Genomic DNA, 22,173 nt, shown 5'->3' on the forward strand with positions numbered 1-22,173 from the left:
TTTGTATTCGACAGATAATGGAGAAAAAATGGGAGTATAAGGGTACAATACATCAGTTATTCATAGATTTCAAAAAGGCATATGACTGGGTTAAGAGGGAAGTATTATATGATATTCTTATTGAATTTGGTATTCCCAAGAAACTAGTTCGATTAATTAAAATGTGTCTCGGTGAAACATACAGCAGAGTCCGTATAGGTCAGTTTCTATCTGATGCTTTTCCAATTCACTGCGGGCTAAAGCAGGGAGATGCACTATCACTTTTACTTTTTAACTTCGCTCTAGAATATGCCATTAGGAAAGTTCAGGATAACAGGCAAGGTTTGGAATTGAACGGGTTACATCAGCTTCTTGTCTATGCAGATAACGTGAATATGTTAGGGGAAAATACACAAACGATTAGGGAGAACACGGAAATTTTACTTGAAGCAAGTAAAGAGATAGGTTTGGAAGTAAAGCCCGAAAAGACGAAGTATATGATTATGTCTCGTGACCAGAATATTGTACGAAATGGAAATATAAAAATTGAAGATTTATCCTTCGAAGAGGTGGAAAAATTCAAATACCTTGGAGCAATAGTAACAAATATAAATGACACTCGGGAGGAAATTAAACGCAGAATAAATATGGGAAATGCGTGTTATTATTCGGTTGAGAAGCTCTTATCATCCAGTCTGCTGTCCAAAAATCTGAAAGTTAGAATTTATAAAACAGTTATATTACCGGTTGTACTGTATGGTTGTGAAACTTGGACTCTCACTCTGAGATAGGAACACAGGTTAAGGGTGTTTGAGAATAAGGTGCTTAGGAAAATATTTGGGGCTAAGCGGGATGAAGCTACAGGAGAATGGAGAAAGTTACACAACACAGAACTGCACGCATTGTATTCTTCGCCTAACATAATTAGGAACTTAAAATCCAGACGTTTGAGATGGGCAGGTCATGTAGCACATATGGGCGAATCCAGAAATGCATATAGAGTGTTAGTTGGGAGACCGGAGGGAAAAAGACCTTTAGGGAGGCCGAGACGTAGATGGGAGGATAATATTAAAATGGATTTGAGGGAGGTGGGATATGATGATAGAGACTGGATTAATCTTGCACAGGATAGGGAGCGCTGGCGGGCTTATGTGAGGGCGGCAATGAACCTTCGGGTTCCTTAAAAGCCATTTGTAAGTAAGTAAGTAAGTATATACTAGTATCCGGAGCTAGCCTGGTCCCTTTGGTGACGGATAAGAGGGATTCTACTGTAGTTGGAATATAATGCAAACTTAACATTCTCAAATACATTCGGACTAATATGGGGGGAGGTTATAATCATATAATTAAACCTGAGAAGAGAGCTGATCATGCTCAGCCCAGTTAATTTGACAGAGGCAGAGGACTGGAGTAAATAAATCTAATTGCTTCAGAGTTAACTTGAAATAAAATTAGAAGTACAAGTCTAAGAATAGGAAGGACTTGGAATGGAGGATATTCTAAAAAGTTCGATACAACTTTTCATAAAATAGCAGCTTTATTATTTACTGCATAAAATTTATTATCAGAAAGTATGTGCAACTTCACATTGCTCTCTCTATTTGTTAACATTGCACAACAGCTCTATATCAACTTATCATCTACAAGAACTACCTTCAAGTTCTACACTACATGTAACAATGGAGTTATAACACTTACATCTAATGAGCAAGCTCACTTTGGAAATGATCAGATGAGGGGTGAGATTTGATAACTAATAATATCTAAAGACATCCATTTCATTATATATTTTAATGCAAGAAGAATTTTGTTTGTCTCATCATTAAGGACCATATTTTTTGGTAATAGCAATATGCACGAGATTATTTTCTTAGTTACATTTACCCTTCTAGATACCTAAAATACCATATTTAAGCAAACCAACTCGTGAAATTAGGCACATAATGTGAAACACATCAATAACTACGAAAAACATCCTCTCTATCGTAAAAACTACGAAATATGCACCAAAATGCTATTCAATATTGCTAAAAAAACATGTTTGTGACTTTTGTTTCAGTTAATTTGTCAATCACTTGGTAATGCCAATATTTCTGTATTTTCTCCATAGAATTGTGTACACTCACTCTTACTATCTCTATGGCTATCAAAAAAAGATAGATTTCTGTACTGCAGAAGAATGTTGTATGTAACATACATGCTTACCATGTATCTATTATTTTAATGTACCGAAGTACATATGATATTTCCATGCAGATATTCTGCGATGAAAGAGTAATGGAACGGAGAAAAATTCCCTCCGGCGCCGGGATTTGAACCCGGGTTTTCAGCTCTATGTGCTGACGCTTTATCCACTAAGCCACACCGGATTCCACCCCGGCGTCGGACAGAATCGTCTCAGTTTTAAGTTCCAACTCTTGGGTTCCCTCTAGTGGCCGCCCTCTGCACTACGTCATAGATATCTATGAACCTAGGACCGAAGTCCACACATGTGCTGAGGTGCACTCGTAATGAGTGACTAGTTGGCCGGGATCCGATGGAATAAACGCCGTCTTAAATGACAAAGTGATTTACGCATATCATATATATTATTTTAATGTACCGAAGTACATATGATATTTCCATGCAGATATTCTGTGTCATCATACGGTGAAAGAGTAATGGAACGGAGAAAAATTCCCTCCGGCGCCGGGATTTCAACCCGGGTTTTCAGCTCTATGTGCTGACGCTTTATCCACTAAGCCACACCGGATTCCACCCCGGCATCGGACAGAATCATCTCAGTTTTAAGTTCCAACTCTTGGGTTCCCTCTAGTGGTCGCCCTCTGCATGTATCGGTTATGCTGATATTTATTGGTACCGGTAACGGAAAGTTTGATATGAAACATAACATAATATATTTAATCGACAACTCATTTCACAGAATGCCCACCAAACTGACTTATTTGACGAAATGCCCACTGTATTAACAACTTATTTCAGAAAATACCAAAATAGTGGCAGATGTAATACCGAAATCAGCAATTTTATTTCACAAAAAAAATATGGTCCCTAGTCGTCAACAATTTCTCATGCTGCAAATCTGACCTACAATCTGGAGAGTCTATGTGGAAAACAAAGTTGATGTTGAGGCGGTTTTCTTGAAACATTAATTTCTCCCAAGTTACAATAATATCCTAAGTGGATCAGAAAGCAATTTTACTATATTTTCAAAAGAACAAATGGGGTCCTAGACGAATATATCACTGAGCAAGCAACATGGGAATTGGTGTTCATGTCTGAATCACCTATGGTACAGCAAAACAATGACAATGAACATGATCATTATAAAATCACCAAAACCTAAATTAAGAGGAATGTTCACTAGCACAGCTACTTCAGTCTGTCACATTGATGCTAAAAGTTACAAGAGATTACATTCAGTCTTTTAATAAAAATACAAATTTCATAAACATATCCTTTAGAAATATGATTAGACAAAAAAAAAAAAGCGACATAGGTTTTTTATTGTAGTGTGCGATTTGTAAGGGAAGATGAGTGGAAGTTCTTTAATTTCCTAATCATTCTGTACTTGAAGGATCTAACTGAAAAGTCACATTCTCCAATTTTTAAAATTTTAAGCAATCAACAAAAAAACTCGTACAAATGGAAATAGAAGTCAAATTTATCTTATTCTATAATTTACATTTACAATGTATGTTAAAGAATTGTTTAATGACAATATGGAAAAAAAGACTGTCATTAAATCGTTTTTTTTAATTGATTTATTTTACGATGCTTATTAGCTACATTGGTTATCCAGTATACGAGTGAATATTTCGCCAGCACCGAAAGTTGCTCTTACTGGGCTGAGTGCGGAAAAAACCTCAACCAGGATTTGAACCTGGGCCTGCTCATTTCATGCTAATTTTTGCTCCACAGCAATAAACTATTACATTGTTAAAAAAGAACTGTAAATATTGGAGCATGAGACTTTTGCACTTTATAAATTTGGAGAATGTTACTTTCGACATCAAGAACAATAATCCCATGACCTATTGGCTGAGAGGAGAATATGACATTTGCAACCAGGTATATGGTGGAGAATGTTTTGCAACTAACTCTATACAACTTTTGTTACATTATAAATATAGGAGAATGTTATTTTTGCTTATAATTATACTTGATTCACATGGAAATCGGAATAAGTATAGAGCTAAAATGCATCAAAAACTCATTTTACCGAGAAGAGGAGAATGGGAGTTTTTGCAGTTAGACCCTCTCACTTAAATCAGTCGAAGGTAATTTTCCTCCCATTGCAATTTTTCAGAAGAAAAAAATTTGAATGTATATATTTTGACATCATCATTATTATTATTATTATTATTATTATTATTATTATTATTATTATTATTATTATTATTATTATTATTATTATTATCATCATCATCATCATCATTATCACCACTATTATCATCGATAATAATCTTTCCTTTTGTAATCTACAATTTCTTAATCTTTACACAATATTATTGTCATCTGCTTCTACATTATAGAGAGAACAGCAACACAATATTATATTAATGGTAGAAGATCTGTACTATGAGTGGGATTTTTTAAATTAAACAGGTATATTTATTATTATTGTATTAATAATAATTAATAATGTAATGTATGAAGCAATTGGTCTTGTTTTCCAGAATATTTAATATAATATTTAAGAATTTGAAATACACTTTTGCAAAAAAAAAAGAGAGGGAGGGAGAGGGAGAGACACTCACTCACTCACTTACTCTCCTCTGAAAAAAAAAATCGCACACTGCTTACTATTGCATGATAGAACAAAGACAAAATGTGATGAAGTTTGTTTGAATATAGAAATTAACACATGGAACTTGATTTATAAACAAAAGTGTAAAAACATTATTAATAATGAAAAAGCAAGCTGATACTTCCGGGAGATTTTGAACATTGCAGGTGAATATTCTAAGAATGTCAATTAGAACCATGTTGGAGAATAGATCGAATATGGACAAATACAAAAAACACATAGCTAAATCGTCTTTATGCTATAACAGAAGATTTTCAACAAAATACACCGCATTCTAGAACTGTACAAACTGGCAGATATCCATGTAGTATGGGCGAGGCAGAATGCAGGCTAGATGAGACAGTCAATAAATAAAATGCTGCCAGTCAGAGTTGGTCTCTAGCATTTGCTGAACATGTGGTGGTAAACGTGCAGGTATACCAGCGAATAGGGATTATAAAGAATGGACACTTCGCGTCGGTACCTTTGATATAGCCAGACTGATTTCAATGACCTTCAAGCCAGCTAGAGCGTGAGATTCTGCTTTCTCCCTAGAGTTGGTGCTGACATCACACCAGCTAGCAGTTGACACAGCGGAAATATAACACATAATTAATACATACAGTATAGGTACATTATGTACTCAAATAAAATAAATTGGATCCATAAAATAATAAATCCGTCATTAACTGTAATGTCTAGACTCTGGAGTTCCTTTATAATGAGAGTTGAGACGTTGGCCCCAACAACAATTAAAATATGTAATGATTTGATAGCACTGAAAATGAAAAAACAAAACTCTTATGAGAAGTAAAACCATATACCTATATATTATTTATTATATACAAATATTAAACGAATTTGATACATAATTCTGTAATATATTATATTATTTTATAATATAATTTATTATATCTGAAATATAAAAATTATTATTACTACTAGTTTGTCATTGAGAAATAAGGAAAAGCTGTTAACTTGAATTTATTTGAAGCAAAGCGTTACTGGATTATGCAATAAGGTAGGCGATGTTTGGATCCTGTGTCTCAACTATATACTCAATTATTATCTTAGCGTATGCTCGATTACACTAACCTCTAGCGCTTGAAAGTGGAACTAAACGCTGGCGCACAGAGAAACAAAACACAGGAAAATTCGCTCAGTGTCCATTCTTTATAATCCCTATTCGCTGGGTATACTATCCAATGTTTACTGTTGTTTTGTTTTCGTTTCCATAGCAACTTTCTACTCTGTTCTACAATTTAATGTTTTCTTTCCAATATTATAATGTCCTTGCTTTTTTGCCTTTCAATGTAAGCTTCTTTGTAAAAAGTTTACTCATGTTATTTACGTAGTTCTGTATCTATTCATAATTTCTTATTTACGTACAGTAATCTTTAAGGAATATATGCAGGACGAAAATTAGCAGACAACCTTCATTTTTTTTACATATAAATATATAATCATTAGAGCCCGGAATTTTAGGTACTAAAAGTTAATTTTTTTTTCCTTGCTGTTATTTATACTTGCTTTAACATCTTTGGTCATATCGCGAGTTAATCTTTGGTTGAAATCTGAAGGCCTGTGTACTATTGTTGAGACTGGTTCTATTGTTGTGAAATAGATGGCGACTGTATATGTATGACTGATTTGTTATGAATATGATTTCGGTGATGAATGAGGCCAATGATTTTCAGGGATATTGTGGCCCGAATTTCCTGGCATTTACCTTACGGTTGAGGAAAAACCCTGAAAAACCTCAACCAGGAAATTCAACCCGACCGGGAATCGAACCTGGGCCCTCTGCGTAAGAGACCAGCATGCTGACCCCTACACCAAGTTAATATTGTTCCTCTGTATAGTTTATAAAATAGAAGCCATGCCCCCACTTCTTTGACACGTCATTCTTGTCATTCATTATTTTCCTTTCAGTACCATTAAAGGTCTCTAATCCTCTTAACTACCACTTACAAATTAGCGCACGGTTTACAAGATTCATTACCCAGTCCTTGTGACTCTGTTGTCTATTATTACATATCGGACTCCTGTGAACTAGGCTTAAAACCCTCCTCACGGGCACCACATCTATTCATCTACACTCAGTGTTATTCTTAACTTTTAGCACCTAAAATTCCGAGCTCTCATTAATCACTATATCAATATTAATATAGAATATCTACATATTGTTATTATTACCGGTATAAGCGGACAGTGGGGTCGTGGTTAGTACCCCTACTTGTATTTGGAAGGTTTGCAGTTCGATTTCTAGAGCCAGCTGTCCTGACTTGGGTTTTTCGTGTTTTCCAAAGTCTTCACGAACAGAATCAGCACCAATTACAAAATGATCCGAACCCTTCCTACTCAATCATAACCTCTAATCACCATGCTTCGATATATCATCCATCATCTTCTACGACAGGCTAACCATCTATAGCGTACTAAATAGCTGAAGACATTGCCCTTGTTCAGTAGACAAGATGGGGGGCAAACCTTGGAAACTACTGAATAATAATAATAATAATAATAATAATAATAATAATAATAATAATAATAATAATAATAATAATAATAATTAGGGCTAGGCTTTTGATGAAATTGCATCTTTTTTCTAGTAAGCCAGAAACATAGCTGCTTTAGTATTTATATGTTATGTGATAAACTGAGTGTTTTAAGACATATTTGTTAGGGTATTTTTTTGCATTTTTTGCCTGTTTCAACTCATAAGAGCATCTTTTGTTTTATTCAGTCATTTTTTAGGCATTTTCATTTAATTTTGGTCATAAATCCCCTTTATTAATTATTCAGTGATTAAAGTTCACGTTAACACTTTGTTTGTTAAAAACATAAAATTACTTAGTCACATGTTAAAAAGTGTTGAAATTTTAAAAAAGGTGTATAACTTTGACAGATGGCCCATTTCGACGTGATGTCACGTCTTCCTCAGTGTCTCCTGAACTCAGTGGCGTATACTGGTTAAAGGGTTTGGGCTACCGCTGACCCTATTATTACACAAAATATATCTAACAATTACTTTAATTTTAATTACTATGGTAAAACTAATAATACAAAATTATTACATTATGTTATATTATAAACTTTTTCTTTTGTAATTTCCTTGGGCTACCGCCAGTAGCCCGCAAAATACGCCCCTGCCTGAACTACTGGTGATCTTGAATTCTGCGATGTGCATTTGTCGATTGCAGGAGTGGGGGTATGTTGCTCTTATGGTGGGGGCTGGTTGTTTGTGTGTTATGACGTATCATGACGTCGAATAATCTGTGGGTATTGAACTGTAATTGTGTGTTAAGTATATGTTGTGGGTATATAAGCATACAATAAGATACCCACAACTTATACTGAGGAGACACTGAGGAAGACGTGACATCACGTCGAAACGGGCCGTCTGTCACACTTTTTAACGTATGACTAAGTAATTTTATGTTTTTATTAATTAATTAAAATAATATTTCCTTTGATATTTTCTCTACATATTTTGTCCATTAATATCCATTATTTTGTATGATACTTTGTTTTTCTACACAAATATTGCCATTTTAACGTAGTACACTCCATGTAATGGATCAGTCCAACCATCCCTTCAATATAGACTCCTCTATACCTGCTAAGATAAGAGTGGTCTTATGGTAGACTACATGGCGCTACAGCCCATGAAGGGCCAAGACTGACCAGATGACTGCTGACCTCATGTCCACATGCCAACGCAGAGGTGAACTATCATACATGGAAACTACATCAGGTAAAATAATTAATTAAAGTGTATTGCTTAGAAATGTAAAATTTAATTTAATTACTAATCTAAATATTAAGTAGTACTAAACCTCTTTTCCTACTAAGCCAATAATTATGTAAGATCAATTTTTAGGGAATTTTTAAGGGCATTTTTTTTTTAAGATTTTTAGGTCATAAATGCATTGTTTTAGGACATTTTTTTCACGATTTATAGGTCATCAAAATCCTAGCCCTAATAATAATAATAATAATAATAACAATATTTATTATTATTGTTTTATTATTATTATTATTATTATTATTATTATTATTATTATTATTATTATTACTTACAGTGTATGTGTTTGTATATTCTGTACCGGTACTTAAGTTTGGTATGAAAAAAGTCAATTTCAACTAGATCATAAACAACCACATGCTCTCTCTCTGGAAGATTTAGCAATGCTGACTGCATACGTCAGGTATTAATTCTGACTGGCCCCTATATACTCTTACATGTCTATCACAAATTTGCTATACAACACATTAGGGCTATAAGTTTAATCTATTTTTAATTACTGGTATGTGGTACAATACAAATGTTGAAACATTCTCTCTGAGAATCTTTCAACCTAGTTTTGTGATAGGTCATGCTATTTAGAGAAGATCTATAAGCCATTATTATTTTGTTCAATAATATCGAGATGTTTCTCTTCTAATTTCGAAATAATTGTTTGATTTCTATTATATTTCATAATGTCTTTAGAAGAATGGAATGAAGTGGAATGTTAAACTGAGCAAAATAATATTACAATTTATATAACCGCTATTTTCTATAACATTATAAACAATTATTTCTCAGTAGAAATAATCAGTATTGTCATATTTATTTATTATGGACTGGACACTTTTAAAAAGACTGAATATACTGAGCATTTCCTTCGGCAAGGAACAAAAATTGAAAAACTGTTGCAAAATGGAATTCAAGTAAATGCAACACTTTGTAACATTAACATCTTGGACTTGAGGCTCACTATAATCCTTTTGAAAATGCTACTCTACACCGAAGACCAGACTTAAAGTTACAGCCTTTCACATGACGGAATGACTAGAGAATTAAAAAGAAACTACACAATTATTTTACACTTCTTTACAAGTTTTAAAATAGAGTTTGTAAGATGGAATAACTAGAGAATGGATTGAAGAGACTTTTCATTACTTGTGGTCTTTGTTCTTGTAAAGTTTACATGATAATGGTGATTTTGGTGATAAGCAGGGCTCGAAATGGACTGAAGCGGGCTGGAACACTATTCAAGATCGTGAATTTTAGGGACCTTTTCGTTCTGTCTCATATAAATTGGTCATGGTCCTTTTCGCTTCGTTTAAATTTAGTATTAATTGGACATGATATTTCAATACATTTTTCAGTTATCAGTACTGTAAGTGTGAATTAAATTATTGTAAAAAATGCTGATGACACTGTCGGTACTGTTTTATTGTATTATAGCATTCCTATAAGTTCTCGTTAATTTGTTACTCTCGAGGAATACCTTTGATATGTTTACTTATACATAGAGTATTGTTGAAGTTCTGAATAATAGCATGGCGTTAAGGGTATATGTATGTGAACGACCACAAATATGATCAGAAAATGCAGGCTCTAAATTTCTAAAATTTTACAAGAAAATAAACTCACAATTGGACAAAAATTAAAAGGTAGACTACAACAAGACTTATTAGAACTTAAATATTTGATAAAAGCATAAGAAAAGGTTACTAATAATATTTTTCAAACCAGTTTTATCAGAGTATGAAAAAAAAAAAAACAAATAAATTCTGCAGTTAAATTTGGTCACCATAACATTGTTATGGTCTCTCTGACATATTTGATATTTTTCCTGCATGTAATAAATAAACAATTATTTCTGAAAAGTAGACTACTCTCAGACATGTAGAGTTGTTTAATTTAATACAATTAATTTTTTATTTGTCCTGTATAAAATATATTAAAATTTACATAATGTTTTGTGGCCTAATTTTTATATTTTCAAAGAAATGGGCATTATTGTTGTGTACCTTTTGCATAAATTCATGTTAAATCAGTGTACAAAATTTCAGAATGCTATCTCTAATGGTTGTGGAGTTATAAAATGATATGTGTGAAAATTTTCAAATTTTGAAAAATTTAATTTAAAGTAAAAATTGAATTCTTAAAAAATATTATTAGTAACCTTTTTTTATACTTTTATCAGATATCCAAGTTCTAATAAGTCTTATTGTGGTATCTTATATTTTTTGTCCAATTGTGAGTTCATTTCCTTATAAAATTTTAGAATTTTAAAGCCTCCATTTTCTGGTAATAATTGTGGTCGTTCACGTACATGTACCCTTAATGCAATTAAAAAGACAGGAACTCAACAATGCTTTAACTCTATATTCAGCTATGATCAGCTGTCATAGACCACTGCTAGGCAGCAAGTCGAATTTCTTATTGTTTAAACTGCAACCTGAGTGTCCATTTCAATGACTTTGCGAAACAAAGGTTCCAGTCATAAGTGTAGGCCCTAATGACATACATATCGAACTAGCTATTCCCATATTATGAAATGTAAACATAAAAGGAGAAACACCAGCAGAGCCTCCACTACCGAAAAGGCATTTTTGGTAACAACCGCTAGATGGAGTACAGTTGCTCCATGCAATTCCATAAGAGTTATAACGTGACTTCTTTTGCAGACACTAGATGGCAGCATAGTGAAGTTGATAAAAGTGGTTGTCTTGAAAGTCCATTAGTCTGATCAATCTCTTAGGTGTGATCAGAGATGTAGGACCAGAAATCTCTTTTTCCAGTAATAATATAAGCGTTCAAGCAAATTATTAAGAATGTAACATTTTATTTAATGTATTCTTTTTGGCTGAATGAAGTGGCTACCAATCGTGGTTTCTATCTGTGTAAATATGATAAACGGATGGATGTTATGTTTTATTTAACGACGCTCGCAACTGTAGAAGTTATATCAGCGTCGCCGGATGTGCCAGAATTTTGTCCCGCAGGAGTTCTTTTACATGCCAGTAAATCTACTGACATGAGCCTGTCGCATTTAAGCACACTTAAATGCCATCGACCTGGCCCGGGATCGAACCCGCAATCTTGGGCAGAGAAGGCCAGCTAAACAGATGGATATTTTCAAAGACACGTCTGAAATTTTCATATTAATTTATATGTATATAAATATTTCAAATATATCAGAGTAAAACTTGATGTCATCTCATTGGTCATTAATTCCGTCGTCGTCATTAACAGCACCGTATGTATGTGTATTTTTTTAATGGGTTATTTTACAATGCTGTATCAAGATCTCAGGTTATTTAGTGTCTGAATGAAATGAAAGTGATAATGCTAGTGAAATGAGTCTGGAGTCCAGCACGATAGTTACCCAGCATTTGCTCATATTGGGTTGAGCGAAAACCCCGGAAAAACCTCAACTGGGTAACTTACTCCGACCGAGATTCGAACCTGGGCCACCTGGTTTCATAGTCACATGAGATAACCGTTACTTCACAGGTGTGGCCAAGAGTGTGTTCCGGTTCGTGAAAACATTTGAAATTTTCATATTAATTTATGCGTATATAAATATTTAAAATATATCATAGTAATACTTGGTGTCATCTCATTGGTCATTAATTCTGTCGTCGTCATCAACAGCACCGTGTGTGTGTGTGTGTGTGTGTGTGTGTGTGTGCCTTTTTTTTTAATGAGTTATTTTACAACACTGTATCAACATCTTAGGTTATTTAGCGTCTGAATGAAATGAAAGTAATAATGCCGGTGAAATGAGTCTGAGGTCTAGCACGATAGTTACCCAGAATTTGCTCATATTGGGTTGAGCGAAAACCCCAGAAAAAATCTCAACCAGGTGACTTGGCCCAACTGGGATTCGAACCCGGAACGGTTTCATGGTCAGATGACCTAACCGTTACTCCACAGGTGTGGGCAAGAGTGTGTTTCAGTTCGTGAAAACGTTTGAAATTTTCATATTAATTAATATGAATATAAATATTTCATAGTAATACTTGGCATTATCTCATTGGTTATTCATTTCATTGTTGTCGTCATCAACAGTACCATGTCCACGAAAATAAGACAAAACGTCCATTTCAAGCCCTGGTGATATGGTATTTTGGAGTTAGTTTATTACTGAAAATATTGTGTCTCTGAACTCTACGTCCGTGTCCCCATAATAAAAAGGGTAGACTATTTTCAGTAGCGGCATCTGATGGTGTAACTTCTCAATAGTCCATGCATCTAACGAATCACAGTAATCGATATGAATCTCGTACAGACGAGGAAGACAGGTGGGCAACAAATGGAAATTAAGTCCTGTCAGGTTGCTGAAACCAATTTTCAGAACCTGAAGTTTCTTACATTTCACTATGTGCAGCATTACATCGTCTGTCATAGTGTTGCAGGACGACAGATCAAGACATTTCAACTTTGTACAACCTTTACTGACGTACTCCATACTCTTGTCAGTGAGACCATAGCACCTCGAGATGTTTAGAGTCTCTAATTGGCTACATACACCGATGTCCTCGAATCCGGTATCCCCTAAACAGTGACAACTGGAGACATTGAGATGTTGCAGGAAGGGGACATACTTGAAAACCGTGTTCAGGTCAGAATTCATGATTGCAAAATTATGGCTTACATCGAGATGTATTACTTTGGAGAAAGATTCATTCTGGAAAAACGTATGCAGGTTACTTGCGACAGATAACGTACAATACTGCAAGGCAAAATATTTGAGATTAGTGAGTTGCTTGAGAGGATGGATGTCGTCATACGTCAGATTGTCATTGTCGTTTTCTATATGAAGATGCTCTAGCTTTGTGCATTCGCTTAAGAATTTGAATATCCCTGTGAAGAAGAAGAATTTTGCGGAGAATGACAAGAGCTGGTGCTTCTTTTTCTCTAGTAAGTATCTAATATCATCAGCGGAGAACTCGCAGTACCCGAGGTGGATATGCTGAAGAGAAGGACAGCCATCCGCTACCGGTTCTAACATGCCTTTGACTACATAGCCGTGACTCCCATCGAAACTGAGAGTTGTGAGTGACTTGCACTGTCCTAACAGTTGAGCAGACTGCAACTGAGCTGACATAGTTCTAGGTAATGGAAGGCTAAGGTACTCCAGATGTGGACAGTTCTGCACCAGTTTCTTGAGAGACGGATACCTGAGCATGTACGTCTTGTGCAGGTCTAGACGCTGAACTTCCCTACAGGAATTACACAAAGTGTCGATGAGCAGCTTCATCTTCGTGCCTTGGGTCGCAGAGAATGCTCTCAGAGCCGGCATATTCTTCAAGTGTTGGACTACATCTTCATCAGTCAGTGTGTCTCCTGGTTCGAAAATGGCGTTCTTCCACAACTTGTCATCATGAGACACTTCTTTCCAGCGTAGGTTCACATGCTGTATGGACAGAGCAAGATCTTCAATGCTTAGATACGAGAATATATGTAGCAGAAGTTCATTCGGTAAATCGTCAAAACACTTCCCAGTTTCCATCACTGAATATTCAACACATCAGATTTCTTCAATCTGGAACAAAGAAACACAGAAATTCATGAACATGAAGTTACTAAAAAAATCAGAGTCTTTTTGAAAACTGCTGAGATTTTGGGGAACATAATATGTATTGTAGGGGCCATTCTTCTGATTGGTTGAATGGTATGAATGTTACTAACGATACTGTATATATTGGTGTTACAATCGATATAAAATATGTTGCCAGTTGCCAATCTCTAAATTAACCGGCAGTTTTCGTAGAATAGAATAGTTTTGGAACTCGCTTCCAAGTGATGTAAGGGGTTGTTGGACAATAACTTAATTTAGGTCAAAAATACATAAATTCTTACTTAACAGATTAATTGCTGATTAATATGTGTCATAATGAAACTAACATCTGTCCATTCTTATTATTATCATTAATTTCTCTAAATAGATTTGCAAAACCTCTAATAGCAATTAGAACCACGTATATGGACTCTAATTCAGTGTATGGAAAAAATTGACGCACCATTAACATTTTTCTTTTTCCTTCTTAGCTTTCATTGATTCTTTACTTGAATTTTTTTTTCTTCTGTAAACTGCCATTGTTTGTGTATTTGTTTGCCTTTTTTCTTACTCTTTTAGCTCTCATCATCTATTTGTTCTTGTATTTTTTATATGCTTTGTCTAATGGCAGCCTCTAATTTGAGGAAGCTCTGATAAATAAAATAAATAAATAGAAATATATTTTAGATTTATATATATATATATATATATATATATATATATATTTTTTTTTTTTTCTCCCTGTAACATAGTCCTAGCACAGCCTAGTATATACAGTCACGAAGCTTGAGTTTTGAGGGTGCTAGAAACAATAGACTGTGACAGTACTATTTTGCATTGCCTGTAATGAGGCAATATTAGCGATCCTAGTGGTGAGCAACTATCTAATGTTTGCATATTTACTACGTATTGAGCTTCGCGACTGTATATACTAGACTGTGGTCCTAGTAAGCTTGTATTAAATTAATTTTCATCATTTTACTAGCTATCTCAAATGTTAAATTAATTATAATTGATTGAATTGAATTAGCTCATAAATTAAGTTACTACTTTACCTTATAGGTTTATCTAAATTTAAATAAATATGTAGTCTACTAGTCGTTAAAACTGAAGAATATTGCTGGAGAACCTTTTAAGTGTAGTGTAAATATTTGTAATTTAAATATGTATTGTATTGATTAAGGCTGGTTGAGTGGCAGAGAAGGCCTTATGGCCTTAACTCTGCCAGCGAAAATAAAACATTATTATTATTATTATTATTATTATTATTATTATTATTACTACTATTATTAGTTTTAATATAGTATACAAAAATACAATTGGGTTCGTCAAATACTTATCTTAAATTATAATATGAATATAATTATGCAATAAAACACAAACATTGAAATGAAAATATACAGGTATTGTGATTAATATTATTACATCAAAAGATTACACAAATGATGAGTTCAAGAATTTCTCAGTACCTACTAAGGCATTTATATTAGTGATGGGCGTATTAGAGTAAAAAATACGAATTACTCGATTCTTGTTAGTTCTCGAGATATATCTATTTCCATAATGATATAATATATGATTTACATAATTATTGTGGAGTAACGGTTAGCATGTCTGGTCGTGAAACGAGCAGTTTAGGGTTCAAATCTCGGTTGGGACAAGTTACCTGACTGCGGTTTTTTCCGGGGTTTTCCCTCAACCCATTAAGAGCAAATGTTAGGTAACTTTCGACGTTGGACTCCTGGATTCATATCACTGGCATTATTACCGTCATTTCACTCAGATGCTAGATCATCAGTTGATAAAGCGTCGTAAAATAAACCAATAAAAGAAATATTTTTTCATGTATTTTTCTGAATAGTTTGCGCCCTCCTCACTTTAAAAAAATATCTAAAAAAACTGGGCTGGGCCCCACTGATGCGCCCAACCCCCCCGCCCCCATCACTCCCATTCGAGTGGTGTCTGTCCCCTTCTCCCCCATGGGCAGTGCTGGTTGTCATCTTAAATTTTTGTAAAATATATGTAAGTAGGCCTACATGATTTTATTTTTGGAATTAGATTCAATTTACCGGCAGAGTTGGAATGTGGGAAAGTACTAGTGTTTGTAAATACCTTGTCGTAATTGTTTTCTTCGAGAAATGTATTAAAACCATAACATACCAAAATAAGTAGCTTCAAGTAATGAATTTTAGATTTGTCTACATGAAGTCAAACTGTTGTACAGTTCTGTGTAAATATATTCTTTTATTTAAGATATCACAAACCCAAGTCATGCTTTCTAAAATTTCTGAATACTTCATAATATGATGTCAAATTTGCATAAGAATTCTGTGCACATCAGAGATCAACACAAAAATATAAAAGCAGCAGTATTAATATATGTGTTGTATTTATTTTAAAATCCAAATTAGCATTATGAAAATAATGATTTGTTGTTGTTTAGTCAACTGTCCGAAGACAGGTCTGAACCTCACAAGTGATACCAACATAGCACCATTTATGAGGCAACTAGGCCAGGAGATAATGAGATAGGGTGGCCAGTTCCTTTCCCCCTCCACTGCATACATCGCCAATCAGCTATGTATTACAGTAATCACACTTCAGATGCATGATGATGATGATGATTATCATTATTATTGTGATTATTATTATATTAAAATTGTAAATCAATGAAGTACAAGTCATAAAGTCACACTATCTGATGCCATTGGAAGGGCCTTTAATATTTTCGAATTAAGCAGTGACTCTTAAAATGTTTGTTTTTAAGCTTTATTTTTAAAAATTTTTGTTTTTTAGCTTTATTCTGAGTCTTGAAGATTATCATTATTTATTGTTTAATGTTACTGTCCAGTGAATTTCTGTGGACCTTATAATTCTGTAATGAAACACAACTATTGTCAATCACGTTTATTTTATAATATATGTAAAAGTAAAATATTCTCAGATTACATGATTGGACTCAATATCTTTAGAAAAAGAAATACCAGCATGCCTACTAATATTATAGTACTTTGTAGCATCCTAGGCTATATACCTATGATTTTTTTTTCCCTGATTTCTATACCCTATAATTTACACAAATCTAAAAAAAAAAAAAAAAAAAAAAAAAACTATATGGTGAGTAAAATTATTTTCAGAAATAACAAACTGATAAACATTTTCGTAGTATTTGTAACAGGGCACATTACTGTACTTCATTTATTTGAAAGAAATATGCATTATTTTCATTTATTATTTTTCCACGCAAAATTATTGCCACCACGTGGCTTTTAAAAGACGCGGAAAAAACTCTCCCTGATCTGCCAGTGGTTATGACGTAACAGTCCCTTACAAAGGATGACTAATAGCAAAGCTAGCCTACTTAAATTATGTAACCATTAGCGATGTCAATGTACCTCTTACCTGGTTATGGCAGAGTTATCATACTATGTTCGAAACGGAAAGAGTCACTTGCCACAGCACTCAAACAACTGACTGTTGTTTGCTCGCAGCCTATCTTATCAAGCATAATAAATGAGATGCAAACAACTCCATTATAATTATCTGCAATCTGTTTACAGTTTGACGACTCGTACACACTATCAATACGTAATTGTGTAGACCTAAATAGATCTGATAGATGTACTATCATACATTTATACATAAATTGCAAATTTCAGAACTGTGATTACATAAACATTATGAAATAGAGCCAGAACAGTTGGAATGTGTGAGTTAAATCGGTTTCTTCTTTCATGTCCGTGCCATATTTTCACAATGTCAACACAGTATACGACGACAATATGATCCTTATGAATGAAAATATCCACATCCAAGATTAAACTGTGGGACTTTGTTGCAGAAGCATAAAATAATAACATTAACAGTACTGTGCTGGTAACAGTTTTACAAATTCTGTGTAGCAATAAAATGGTCAAACAATATGCTAGATCTTAATGAAAAGATACCATTGCATCTCCTCATTGAGTGCTGCTTTTGTAGGAAGTGACAGGTGTGACATCTTTATATCATATTGACAATCTGACCTCCTGAACCAATGATTTTACTTTAGACAAAATCTTCTTGCTTCTCCCTCTCTTTAATTGTAATATCCTTGTGTCTGCCAGTGTCAACAGTCATTTAATTTCTTGAGATAACCCAATTTTAAGAAAATAAACATCAGTCTGCTATCTTAGTGCACTGCTCTTATTTTTTCCTCTATCATTGAACTTAGGTGCACACACAAAAAAAAAAAGGCTTATAAATAATGTTTCTGAGCTTCTGCAGTGTTTGTTTGGTCTGAATTTTATAACTTAAGTTCATCCTTAATTGGAAAAGACAGTACTCATAGCAAAATAGAAAGCAGCTATTTATTTATACAAATAGGCCCTTGAAAAAGTTATGTATAATAGATTAGTTCGGTTTTTAGATTGCAATGGTGCACTATCTAATGCTCAATTTGGATTTCAAAAAGGCAAAGGAATTAATAACGCCATATTCACTTTCACGGAATTTATTCTAAATTCAAAAGACAACAAGAATCAAACAGTTGGGCTATTCCTGGACCTGAGCAAAGCATTTGACACAGTTGACCACATGATACTGATCCAGAAACTACAATGGTTTAGCATAAGGGGGTTAGCTAAAAGTTGGTTTGTTTCTTACCTAAGTGCAAGGCAACAATTTGTTGAAATAGGCTCAATGAAATCATATCCCACTATCATGAAAAGCGGGGTGCCCCAGGGTTCCATACTTGGCCCAATTCTATTTCTCCTGTATATAAACGACCTTCCCTCAAGGATAACACAAGCTAAAACCGTTCTCTTTGCAGATGACACCAATATTGTTTTCAATGCTCTTGATAAAAATAATTTACAGGAGAAAATAAATGAAACCTCAAGACAACTAGAACAGTGGTTAGCTAGCAATAGACTAAAACTGAATGTCAGTAAAACCGTTTGTATGTATTTCAGTCAGAAACAACTACATGACTCCATTGAAATACTACTTAATAATACTGGAATAAAGGACGTCGATTGTACAAAATTTTTAGGGATATGGATTGATTCCAACCTCACGTGGGAAAGTCATATTCAATTCTTAACTGATAAACTAAGTCGTTTGTGTTATGCTTTCCGTGTCCTAACCAATATAACTCCCAAGGAACTACTTAGAGCAGTTTACTTTGGCTATGTTCACTCTGTATTATCATATGGGATAATTATCTGGGGGTCATCATCAAAACTTGCACAAGTGTTTAGACTGCAAAAGAGAATATTGAAAATTATAAAGAAAGTACCTATTCGCTCGGATAGTAAAAAAATATTCAAAGAGTTTGATATTTTGCCCCTACCTTGTATTTACATTCTTGAAACAGTCTGTTTCATCCACCAAAATTATGATAGTTTTAAAATAAACTCTGATTATCACAACTACAGCACAAGAACATGCAATAATTTACATTTTAATCATCATAGGTTATCCAAAAGTCTCAATAGCTTATCACATACAGGGATAAGACTTTACAACAAACTCCCTGTTGAAACTAAAGCCCTTAGCTATGCTAGATTTAAAAAGTCAGTGAAACATATTTTACTTTTCCACATGCCTTTTACTGTCAATGAGTATCTTAGTTTAGCACTCCAAATTTAGCTTACAGTAGTTAGTATCTCCTTTTGTGTTTACTGCTCTTCTTTTCTATCTGATTCATGTCTGGGGTGAGACTGCCCAAGAGGATAAGGAAACCAAGAACCTTGTACAAGTAATGGTCTGAAGAAAACTGTGGAGAATTGACTTCATTACTGAATGTATTGATTGTATATTATTTGTATATTATTGTAGATATCTTGTATGTCGGAAAAACATGTATGTAACCGCATATTTATTATGTATTCACTCTGACGATGCCATGAAATCATTGTATTTCCTAAGGCTAATAAATATCTATCTATCTATCTATCTATTGAACAGCAGGTACTGATTTTGCATTTCAAACGTATCAAATGTGAGCCTACTAACACCTAACAACAATATTTTCATTCGGACAACTCCTTTATTATTTTCTTATTCTTTCCTATCATTTCTACAAAAGGTGAGTTGCATTAGTTTAGTTAGGTTGGTTGGTAAGGATTTGTTTATAATTAGGCCTATTCTTTCAGTAAGACAATACCTGTCAAAAATAACGCATACATTTATTTCCAATGAAATCGCACAAGAACTTACATGAAAATAACACTTCTTTCAGCAGTAAGTATTCTTCAACGATTACTTTCTCCATTATCCCAGTATATAACTACATAATTAAGCTAATAGAACGATTACTGCATAAACAGTAGCAAAAACAGTCAAGTGTGGCCCATAGTGTGCAGATTACACTTCAAGCTGGCCAGCCATCAAGATGACAGCAACCAGCAACAACGATACCAAGCTGTATTCATGCATGCACCACGCGTTTTGTGAGTGAACAAGCTCTGTTGGGGGTTAGGTCACGTACTAAGTATATTTATATCGTGTTTTTATTGATACGGATATGATGTATTGATTAATCAACATGATTAACTAATCAGCAGATACAAATATAGCAAAATGCATATAATTTGTTTAGGGACAGCTTCGTGTTATCCTACATCCACGAGAAGTGTATCGTGTACAGCTGTCAGATTCGAAGGTATATCTTTAACAGTCGCTACATGTTTTCATAATTATTTTTATAAAGGTGTATCGTATATAACATCCTAACTGAATCCTTAATTATATTTAAGTTACCGGTAGCAGTATATTTATAATGTAGCATTAGCATATTTTATTCACAACAAGCTAAGGTTTAGAAGTAGCTAATATAGGTTATAATACATATGCACAAATTTAGAAATTGAAAGATTTAAAATATGTCACTTGCTCACTTTCTTTATGGTTTATTAATATAATTAGTGGATGCTATAATAGCAGGTTTTATTGAATGATATCCATTATTTATAGGTTTAACTATAACCCAAAATGATTAAAAGTGTAATAGGGCTCTCTGTTATTCATAATTATATGTTCAGGTATAAATTTAACATTTTTTCCTCAACATTTTCTTGGTTTCATCGCTATATCATAACGTTATTCAGATTATCCAGTTTTGTTCAGGATGTTACATTTTAATGTTTTTTATTCAATAACCAATACCTACTTTCCATTTTCATCCATCAATCTCAAGCGCCCCTCTCTAAGGACACATACCTATTTTATATACCTACATCCTTTAATCGTTGTAGATGTTGCCATTGGTGCACCATTGGTAGGGTTACCATGAGAAGAAATTCAATAGGACATGGAATATAAAATAAGAGGACATTACTGAAAAAAGGACTTTTTAAAAATTGGTATGAACAAAATTAAAAATAATGGTTCATCTTAGTCAGTTTTCTCATTAGTTGCTGGATCAGTACTACATCTGTACTTATTGGTGGAGCCCACTTTGTGCAGAAGAGCCTGAAGAGACAGAACTTCTATCTTGTAGCAAATTACTAACTATGGAACTGTTCACAGGACATGTCCTTGAAATTATATTTCACCATGATGATACCTCTGACTGTCTTTGTTAGTATGCGATTTCGTTCTTTTGTCCATCGAGCAGGTATTAGGGAAAACATTCTCTCAATACTTCCATTGTGACTTGAGATCGATAAATAGAATTTACATATTTTTAAAAGTTCTGAGAAAGTTTCAGTGCTCGCAGAATTGAAGAATTTGCACCATTGTTTATCTAAAATTAGATCTTTGTCAAAATTAGCCTGATTGACATATCTTTGTATATTGCAGAATTGATCAAATAGCTTAGAATCATGAATGGTGACATTTAATTTAATGCATGTCAATGAGTCATCACATTTTATATTTTTTATGTGCTCCAGCTTCAACCATTGAAAGCAGTTAAATTCTTTCATAAGTTTTGACCATTTGTTTAGATATTCTATGCAAATTTCATAGAAATGGATTACATTTTCATGAAAATTTTTACATTCTATATGAAACTCATTTTCAGAAAATGAATGTAATCCAATGTTTGTAGAATGCTAGAAATTTGTATTTTTTTTA

At 33.7% G+C, this 22,173-nt stretch overlaps 2 protein-coding genes and 1 non-coding gene across 4 annotated transcripts in view; 1 reads left to right on the forward strand and 2 right to left on the reverse strand.

Annotated features, from left to right (window-relative positions):
• Window positions 1-1,497: 1,497 nt before the first annotated feature.
• On the reverse strand, window positions 1,498-20,471 carry LOC138695085 (F-box/LRR-repeat protein 2-like). Of its 2 annotated transcripts, none has more exons than XM_069819470.1 (2): window positions 20,314-20,471; window positions 1,498-14,097 (listed from the first exon to the last, which is right to left on the reverse strand). In XM_069819470.1, the coding sequence occupies exon 2, from the start codon at window positions 14,062-14,064 to the stop codon at window positions 12,685-12,687; it is 1,380 nt and encodes a 459-aa protein (XP_069675571.1). In that variant the 5' UTR covers window positions 14,065-14,097; window positions 20,314-20,471; the 3' UTR covers window positions 1,498-12,684. The 2 variants fall into 2 exon arrangements, with proteins under 2 accessions (XP_069675571.1, XP_069675572.1); XM_069819471.1 differs by lacking the exon at window positions 20,314-20,471 and adding an exon at window positions 17,515-17,642.
• TRNAY-AUA (transfer RNA tyrosine (anticodon AUA)) lies at window positions 2,277-2,348 on the reverse strand. The gene has a single exon. It is a non-coding gene; the product is annotated as a tRNA-Tyr (tRNA).
• A 60-nt stretch (window positions 20,472-20,531) lies between the features above and the next one.
• Window positions 20,532-22,173, forward strand: part of LOC138695086 (zinc phosphodiesterase ELAC protein 1-like) — a 28,687-nt gene continuing 27,045 nt past the window's right edge. The window contains exon 1 of the mRNA XM_069819472.1: window positions 20,532-20,758. Coding sequence (XP_069675573.1) covers window positions 20,677-20,758 — 82 coding nt within the window. The 5' untranslated portion in view covers window positions 20,532-20,676. The remainder of the gene's footprint in view (window positions 20,759-22,173) is intronic.

Source organism: Periplaneta americana, chromosome 2 (genome assembly GCF_040183065.1).
Source record: "Periplaneta americana isolate PAMFEO1 chromosome 2, P.americana_PAMFEO1_priV1, whole genome shotgun sequence".
In the NCBI taxonomy this organism is placed as follows: domain Eukaryota; kingdom Metazoa; phylum Arthropoda; class Insecta; order Blattodea; family Blattidae; genus Periplaneta; species Periplaneta americana.